This window comes from Carcharhinus amblyrhynchos, chromosome 23 (assembly GCF_965287045.1).
Source record: "Carcharhinus amblyrhynchos chromosome 23, sCarAmb.v2.hapA, whole genome shotgun sequence".
NCBI lineage: Eukaryota > Metazoa > Chordata > Chondrichthyes > Carcharhiniformes > Carcharhinidae > Carcharhinus > Carcharhinus amblyrhynchos.
The window spans coordinates 15,916,379-15,926,173 of NC_137346.1; the positions used below are offsets into that span (position 1 = coordinate 15,916,379).

The 9,795-nt window shown below is 41.0% G+C and overlaps 1 protein-coding gene across 3 annotated transcripts in view; it reads left to right on the plus strand.

Moving 5' to 3' along the window:
- The window catches only part of nek8 (NIMA-related kinase 8), a 67,870-nt gene extending 63,314 nt beyond the window's left edge, over positions 1-4,556 (plus strand). For all 3 annotated transcript variants that reach the window (XM_080210536.1, XM_080210538.1, XM_080210537.1), the window contains 2 exons: positions 386-544; positions 821-4,556. In XM_080210536.1, the coding sequence (XP_080066662.1) occupies positions 386-544; positions 821-849 (188 nt within the window). In that variant the 3' untranslated portion in view covers positions 850-4,556. The remainder of the gene's footprint in view (positions 1-385; positions 545-820) is intronic.
- The last annotated feature ends 5,239 nt before the right edge of the window (positions 4,557-9,795 follow it).

The window sequence follows — 9,795 nt, forward strand, 5'->3', positions numbered from 1 at the left end:
TATGTTCTTATGTTCTTATGTGCACACAAGTGCACTTTTCAGCAGAAGTCACTTGGTGCTAATAAGAAGCGGGATTTCCAAATAATAGTATCACCCCAGCCTGGGTGATAATTACTGAAGCTAATTACTGTATCCAATCAATGCCCAACTAACATTGACTACAGATAGAACTTTAGATCTTTGAGGTTTAATGGCATTGTATCATACGAGGCAATACGATTAACCATTGAGCTATCAAGAATCTTGGAAGATTCACATATTTGAACCTGAACATATTTGAGAATCTTGTGATTGTTTTGTGAAACTAGCATCTTAATTTGTCTGAATGAAGCAGCAAAAATGAGGGTACATTACTGCCTTAAACATCTCCTTTTTCTCTGAACAGAGGGCGAAGTGTATACCTGGGGGAAAGGTGCCAGAGGAAGACTGGGAAGGAAAGAGGAAGACACTGGGATACCTAAGCAAGTGCAGTTGGACGAAAATAATCCCTATTTTGTTACCTCTGTTGCTTGTTGTCATGGAAACACGTTGCTGGCAGTAAAACGTAAGGCATCCACTTTGTGCGACTTTTAATTATTTTAAATATCTGCTGTGGGTTGTATAGTTCTCAATTAAGTGTGTTTTCTTTAAACATTGTGTTAGTGGTTGACAAGCAATGTTAACACAGTCATATCCAAGTGTATAATTAATTTCCAAGTGAAACAACAATTAACAGTGTTAAGCAAAAGCTTACTGTTGATATTATTATGCAGTGGGAAATTCTCTTTTGTAAAGAAGCTAACAGGAGTGTTCAAACTTCCTCTTGTATTTTACACTCTAGCTTTGGGCGATGAATCCATTCCAAGATGACCTGAAATATTCAGCTTGAAGCCGGTATTTTTGCTCTGGACCTGAGAATGGCTGGTACTAGATATAGTCAGAAGAAAAGGTGTCCAACCTGAGAGAATGGACACCCTCTCCAGCAGTACGTTAAGTGCCTTTTTGTACAATGACCACAAATGACTGGTCTTGTTGACATTTGGGAATAGGCATCGAGTTGCCTAATATTCCCATATTTTAATTCACATTCTGTTTTGATAGCAAAAGTCCGTGCTACAATGAAAGTATGTCAAATTTCCTCATACCTGTACAATGCCTATACTTTGTTTCTTTTTTTAGAGGGACAGTTAAGACTGCAAAATGCCTGGTTGTCACATGCTGCACTTTGCCACTCATGCATTAATACATCCCAGCATTAGGAAACTTGGGCCTCCTATTAATCTTTTTGGTATTAAGCACTAAACCAAGACATAGAGTTAAATGCAACCAGATTTGTGGTTTGTTAGCGATGCCAGGTATTCAGTCCAATAATGAGCATGATGACATGTAATATAGGACCAGAGAAAGTAGCTGCAAATTAAATCCTGTGCAGAGATTTATAATTTTCTACAGTTTATCATGACATATTCTGGGACCGAGTCCAGGCTGTTTTTTTTGTTTGATATTTATTTGGGTAGAAAGTCCAATGGATTTCACAGCTGCCACTGAGAGCTACCAATAAATTACTTTGTTCAAATGGTTCACGTTAGCCTTCACAGTTTGCACTTGAAAGATGTTCTGTTATTGCAGAATGCTCCCTATTAACAGTATTAAAGACAGACACTCTAACAGTTCAGTGACTTGAACAGTTTAAAGGACAGAATTTAACTGAAATGAAATAAAACTGATCAACTTCCTTTTCTAGATGTAGTGAAATTAAATACTCTCCACTTGTTTTTCTACCAGTTTTTTGCCCCATATGACTTGAAGACACACTCATATTTCAGTGCAATATCACATCATAAGCCTTTCATTTGCATTTTGGTATAGTGGTCATTTTGTCGTGTATGAACCCAGACAGTGAGCATTAGCAGGTTATTTGACTATGGAGAGTATTAATGCCAATCATGATGGCACCCACTCTCCCTCCTTGTATTTCCCAGCAGGGGTGACTGTGTAGTGACCAGGAGAAGGAGCCACTGTGACTTATTTCCCCCCCACTCCATTTCGGAAGCAGAGAGAGCAGTTGCTATCCTGAGAAACAATATCTGCGTACGGTGAAACCTTCTGGCGTGTATGGCTTAACAAATTTCTACCTTTGTTAGTTGAACCACTGGAAGAAGTTGCCACTTTAGAAATCACGTAAGGAGCTTGCCTTCTGAGTAATATTCTGATTAACCTATGCAATACACAGTATTTTATTTTCTTTGTACCAAGTGCCTAAGAACGCAATCGATTCCATTTAGTTATTCTGCACGTACAATGGGATTATTAAAAATGATCAGGTTTGCATTATTAAGGATTCATATCCTAACTTTAGATTTCATTCATTGGGTCTATACAAGTGGCAGAGGCTTCAGCCAGGTCACCATATTAGAAATCTTAAGGATCTTCATGCATTGTGTGACATTTGCTTGTTGTAATTCTATCCCTGTTGTCTTTTCCAGAAATGTGCTTTAATGCACAATAACATCAATCTATTTGTAGTCCATTTTAGTTTGACAGGAAATTACATCTAGAATAATGGATACCTGTGAGTGAGTTACAAGACCATAACCTAATCAAGGAATGTGATAAACATCTCTGAACACTATCTGAATACTTAATTTTAGGTCACTCTTTTGTAATTCAGTCTCTGATGTCTATACTTTTACATAAAATACATATTGAGGATGGAGTTCAAGCTTTAAATGTTTCATTATGCTGGGTCTCTGTAATCAATGCTAATTTTCAGTTGCTTTTATATCCTCCAAATTTGGATTCCACGACACCAGCCTGCCATGAGGTTGCAGAGAATGGGTTTAACTGTGTAGGCGCTGGGAAGCAGCGCATGGAGACTGAAACCTGAAGTAAAACAGATGATCTCAGTTAATGCTCTTGAATGATGTTCTTTTGTTGTGGTGTCATGCGTTTCATGAGAATGCGTAAAATGCAGTAAATTACAGGATAATTTGAGACACACTGAAGTGGGCTCTGTGACGCCAATTTTTCAGACGCTCTGTGGCTTTGTAAAGCCCAAAATGGTTAGCAAATGCTTGAAGTGTATCACCTGTCATATTTTACATAGACTGACCAGTTAAGAGCATGATGTGCATTAAGAGGTTTTAGCTAATCTCCGAAATTGCATTATACAATGGGGCACACTCCTTTCAACTTTCCCCTCTTTGTTCTTTGTAATATTCAAACCCTCAATTTTTTATTCTTTCCCTTTGAGGGAGCTGGTCCCGTCAGATGATGATATGTATAGAAGCTGGTAACCTTATTCAGTTCAAAGCTACCGAGATATCCACTCAATATGAGGCATGCACATATTTTCCCTCTGAGAGCTGCTCTGATTTACCCAAATCCAGACAGCTTAGGCAAAGGTTGGCAACAGCCGCGTCTTAAATACTCCCTAGCAAGGGAAATGCTGATGTTTAATCAGCTAAAACCTAGTTTCCTATCAACACAAAAACACTGAAGCCCCGATAGATTAAGAGCTGGAAATATTTTACAAAAATATAGTCTGCTGTAATACATCATAATCAAACATGTTGTAGGCAGAAAAACAGATGCTGGGGGACAATTTAACAAGCAGCTGAGTGCAGTGATTTTTCCATTAGGATTTGGGAATCATCGGTCCTGGAAAGGTGAAGTACTGTGGACAACTGTGTAGCGGATATAAAAGAAAGACGTGCATTTAAGAACACAAGAAATAGGAGCAGGAGCAGACTGTTCAACCCCTTCAGCCTGTTCTGCCATTCATATGATCATGGCTGATCTGATTGTGGTCTTAACTCCATTTTCCCGCCTGCCTCCCATAAACCCGTTACCCTTGTCAGTCAAAACAAAGAACAGTACAGCACGGGAACAGGCCCTTTGGCCCTCCAAGCAGAGCTGATCACGTTGTCCTATCTAGACAACCACTTATATCCCTCTATTTCCTGTTTGTTCATATGCCTATCAAGATAAGTCTTAAATGTGGCTAACATAACTGCCTCAATCACTTCACTTGACGGTGCATTCCAGGCCCTCACCACCTCTGTGTAAAAAGCTTCCCCAGCACACCTCCATTAAACCTTTCCCCCCTTATCTTGAACTTGTGCCTCCTTTTAATTGTCATTTCTGCCCTGGGAAAAAAGCTTCCAACTGTACACTCTACCTATGCCTTTCATAATTTTATAAAGTTCTATCAGGACGCCCCTCAGCCTCTGTCTTTCCAGGGAGAACAATCCCAATTTGTTCAATCCCTCCTCACAGCTAATACCTTCCACACCAGGCAACATCCTGGTAGACCTTTTCTGCATTCTCTCCAAAGCCTCCACAACCTCCCGGGAGTGTGGTGACCAGAATTGGACACAGTATTCCAAATGTGGCCGAATTTACATTTTATACAACTGTAATATCTAGTTCAGTTTTGAATATATTCAGTGGAGACTCAGTGGGACAGTGGTTTGCACTGCTGCCTTACAGCATCAGTGACCCTGGTTCAATTCCGGCCTCGGGTCACTGTCTGTGTGGAGTTTCCAGGTTCTCCCCATGTCTGTGTGGGTTTCTTGCGGATGCTCCGGTTTCGTCCCACACTCCAGAGATGTGCAGGTTAGGTAGATAGGCCATGTTAAATTATCCCTTAGTGTCAGAGGGACTAGTAGGGTAAATATGTCAGGTTACAGGGATAGCGTTTAGGTGGGATTCTTGTCGGTGCAGACTCGATGGGCTGAATGGCCACCTGCTGCATTGTAGGGATTCTATGATTTTGATGACCCAACCTCCACTGCTTGCTGGAGGAGACAATTCCAAACATTAATGACCCTCTAAGAGAAAGAACTCATACTTATCTCAGTCTTAATTGAAGACCCCTTATATTTAAGCTGTGCCCTTCTGTTTCTAGATTGTCCTATGAGTAGAAACATTCTCTCAGCATCTAGCCTGTCAAGCCCCACTCAGAATCTTTGTTTCAATGAGATTACCTCTCATTTTTCTAAACTCAATTAAGTATAGGCCCAACCTGCTCAACCTTTCCTCATATGACAAACCTTTCATTCCAGGAATCACCTTAGTGTATCTTCTCTGAACTGCCTTCAATACAAGTATATTGCCCCTTAGGTATGTTGAGCAAAACTGAACACAATACTCCAGGGGTGCTCTCACCAATGCCCTGTACAGTTGTAGCAAGACTCCCCTACTTTTATAGTCTATCCCCTTTGCAATAAAGGCTGATTCTTTTTGCCATTGTAATTACCTGCTTGCTGACATTTTGTGATTCATGTACAAGGACACCCAAATTCCTTGATATTGCAGCATTCTGTAGTCTCTCTTTATATAAATAATATTATGCTTTTCTATTCCTCTTACCATAATGGACAACCTCATGCTTCCCCCACATTATACTCCATCTGCCAATTTTTTTTTCACTCAGTTAACCTATCTATTTCCTTTTGCAGACTTTCTCGTAACTTGCTTTCCCGCCTATCTTCTCCTATCAGAAAAATTAGTTATAATATGATCTGCCCCTTCATCCAAGTCATTAATATAAATTGTAAATAGTTGCGGACCCAGCACTGATCCCTGTGGCACTCCACTGTTTAGCTTGCCATCCTGAAAAAGACACATTTATTATGTTTCCTATTTCTTAGCCAGTTTGCTATCCTTGCTAATTTTTCACCCCCAATACTGTAAGCTCTTAACTTGTGTAGTAATTTTTTAGCTGCCACCTTACTGAATGCCTCTTGGAAATCCAAATACCTCCGATCTACTGGTTCCCCTCTATTCACCCTACTTTTTTTGTACTCAAAGAGCACTGATAAATTTGTCAAATATAATTTCCCTTTCTCAGAACATGGTAATCCTGCCTGATAGAATTGTGATTTTCGAACACACTGCGACTTATCTTAGAATCCCTACAGTGCAGAAGGAAACCATTTAGCCCATCAAATCTACACCAACTCATATCCAAACCTACCCCACAGCCCCACACAAGGCTGATAGTTTTCTCATCCCCATTCTCCTGCCTTTTCCCCATAACCCCTGATCCATAGCGATCTGGTTGAGAAAGAGGTCAATAAAATATGCGATATCCTGGACTTTATCAAGGGGGTACAGAGTGAAAAGGTAAGGAAATTATGTTAAAGCTGTATAAGATGCTGGTTCATCCTCAGCTGTGTCCCGTTCTGGGCACTCTGTAAAGGCATCAGAAAGAATGCAGAAAAAGTTCACAAGAATGGTTCCAGGGATGAGGAAGTCCAGTTAAGTAAAAATACTGGATAATTTGGGACTGCTCTCCTTAAGCAATTGTGAGGAGATTTGACCGAGCTGTTCAAAATCATGAGAGGTCCAGACAGAGTAGAAACTGTTCCATATGGTGAAAGGATCGAGTACTAGAGGGCACAGATTTGGGGGAATTGGCAAAGGAAGCACTAACAACACAAAGAAAATCTTTTTCACCCAGCAAATGGTTAGGGCCTGGAATGTAGTGTCCTGAGAGTGTGGTGGAGGCAAATTCAACCAAGGTATTCACAGGGAAGTTGTATCATTATGTGGGGGTGGCATCGTGGCCCAGTGGTTAGCACTGCTGCCTCACAACGCTAGGGACCCAGGTTCAGTTCTGGCCTTGGGTTGAGTTTGCATGTTCTCCCTGTGTCTGCGTGAGTTTCCTTTGGGTGCTCTGGTTTCCTCCCACAGTCCAGCATATCCATCAAAGATATGCGGGTTTGATGGATTGGCCATGTTAAATTGCCCCTTAGTGTCCCACGATAGATGGATCAGTCTTGGTAAAAGTGTGGGGTTATAGGAATAGGGTGGGGAGGTGGGCCTGACTAAGATACTCTATCAGAGAGTTGGTACAGATTTGATGGGCTGAATGGCCTCCCCTTCTCCACTATAAGGATTCTGTGATTATCAGAAAAGATAAAGGTGCAGGGCCACAGGAAAAGGTAGGAGGGTGACACTAGTTGGATAAACATGTGGATGATATTGGAATAGTGTAGGTTAGATGGGCTTTAGATTGGTTTCACAGGTCAGTGCAACATCAAGGGCCGAAGGGTCTGTACTGCGCTGTAAATTTCTATGTCCTCTATAGTTGAATTGATCCTTCAAAGGGCCAGCACAGACATGACAGCCAAATAGCCTCATTCTGTGCCATAATCATTCCATGAACCTAAGTACAGTGTGTAGTCACTGGTACCATTGTGCTTTTAAGGTTGCTTTTTCAAACAGCAGTTCAGTCTGCGGGAGCCCAGCTATGAAGCGCAGATCACTTAAGGCGCCTTGTGCAGGCTTTGTTATGATTTTCTCATAAATCGAACCATAGACAACCCAAACTTTTAAAAGGAGCTAGGTCAGCATAATATGACATCCGTAATTTATATTAAAAGGGAAAAAGAAAGACCTTTTTCCAAAAGAAATTCTTGACTAATCCAATTCTTCAAGTCATGAATAAGAATATCTTCTGTTAATATTGCCTCCAGCCAAGTTTATGTAAAGGAAAGCAAAATAAAAAAATTGGCAGTGTCAAAAATGACTGCAGCATTCTCTGATTGCTTTTCTAAGTTGTAGGAATATACCAGAAATGGCAACGAGGCAGGTCTGCTTGTTTATTTTGGCAGAGAAAACCCCTAAAGAAATGTTTAAAAATAAATGAGATGATTACATAAAGCATCTGTTTTGAGAATTGAAAATTATGTGTGAGTGTCCGCTGTCAGAAATGTCTATCTGACTTGTAAACAAATCGGGGGATCCCATTCCCAAATAATGGGATGTATTCATATCTGCCAAATGTCATCAGTGTGCAGAGGGTTTCCAGCTTTCCTATCACTGGTCAATGAATCAGTGTTAGGGGAAGACCTGTCATGCTTCTTTCCACCACGATTATTCTTCCAATTTTCCTGGCTTCTTCACTGAAGGTAACAGAATACTGGGGTACATTCCCACGGGGAGAAGGCATTAGCAGCCCTTCAATTCCTTCGGGTTTCTTCACGTGTAATGCTAAATAGCGAACGGCAACAGGGAAGGGAAGTCAACCGGACAAGGACATCACAGCTCTGTCAGTCTGGTTCACAATGGATAGCGATCAGGAGCTGTAAACTCTTACTGATTTTCTGCCATCCCTGAACATAGTAAGACGTCTCACAACACCAGGTTAAAGTCCAACGGGTTTATTTGGTAGCACAAGCTTTTGGAATGTCGCTCCTTCTTCAGGTGTGTTGCAGGCCTGAGACCAGGTACAAAGCTACAGCCACTTACACAGAGATTGTCCAATTCAGCACAGATTGAACTTCAGATCATCTCAGTTCGCATGACCTTGAGCAGCAAGTTTATTACAGGAGCTCCATCGCACTTTTTAACCCAATAAGAACTGCAGAAATTCTATCCAGCATCGGTAATTGTTACGTGACTGCAACAAATGTCAGTTCATTTCTTTTGCCAGTAACCCATTTAATTAACAGCTTGTCTGTTAGTATCAGTTATTCTTCCTGTATAAGTTTCCTCCAAGTGCTCCGGTTTCTTCTCATAGTCCGAAAGATGTGCATTGGCCATGCTAAATTCTCCCACAGTGTACCCAAACAGGTGCAGGATGTGGTGACTAGGGGATTTTCACAACAACTTCATTGCAGTGTTAATGTAAGCCTACTTGTGACACTAATAAATAAACTTTAAACTTACCACTAATCAAAATGGCCACAAAAGAGTTACAGTAATCAGTAAATCAGTAATCTCTAAACTGTCTGTGCTTTATATGCTCTGTCTGAGGCCAGAACTCTCCATTCGCCTGACGAAGGGGCTAACCCCGAAAGCTTGTGAGTCTATTATCAAATAAATAGGTTGGACTAAAACCTGGTGTTGTCAGACTTTTTACTGTGTTTACGCCAGTCCAACGCCGGCATACCCACATCACAAAAGAGTTGCCAGTGGTGATTTTAATTTATTTGTGGCACCAGCTTTGATTATTCACATCAGTCTATTGCCAGTTATTTCTGCTTTCAAACTCCCAATGGTACACAACATATCTTAATATTGACATTGATGTAATGATTTTCTTTTGTCATCGCCCATGCTTTGGATGTGAAGCTGTCTGAGCAGATCTTTAATGTGCTAAAATGAATTTGGAGGAGTTGCACTAATACCTCACGTAACTTAGTCCTTTGGAATGTCTAAACTATGCCAAGTAGGAGCCTGAACATGACACGTTCTCAAAACTTAGTGAGTATTAAGCTGAACCTTATTGAACAGACAGAAATTCCATGCACAACACTTGCTGTGACCTGTGCGATATGTATCTGTTTTTCAGTGGGGCTCTAACTTTCATGCCAGCTCACATATCAGTTTACAGAAGCAATCCAATCAATAGAATCCAGATAGGTATCATTCAATATTGAATACAGTTGCAATAAATTATTACAAATGATACACAAAAGGGAAATGGCATGCGAGTAAATACATTAAAGAATTGCAATATCGAGCCCCTTGCTGGTTCCCTTGATCAATAAGGTGGCACAGTGGTTAGCACTGTTGCCTCACAGCGCCAGGGACCCGAGTTTGATTCCCATATTGGGTCACACTCTGTGCGGAATCTGCATGTTCTCCCCGTGTCAGCGTGGGTTTCTTCCCAGTGCTCTGGTTTCCCCTCACTATCCAAAAGTGCTGGTTAGGTGCATTGACCAGGCTAAATTCTCCCTCAGGTTCCCCGAACAGATGCCAGAGTATGGCGATTAGGGGATTTTCACAGTAACTGCATTGCAGTGTTAGTGTAAGCCTACTTGTGACACTAATAAATAAACTTTAAACTACAGAAGCACCACC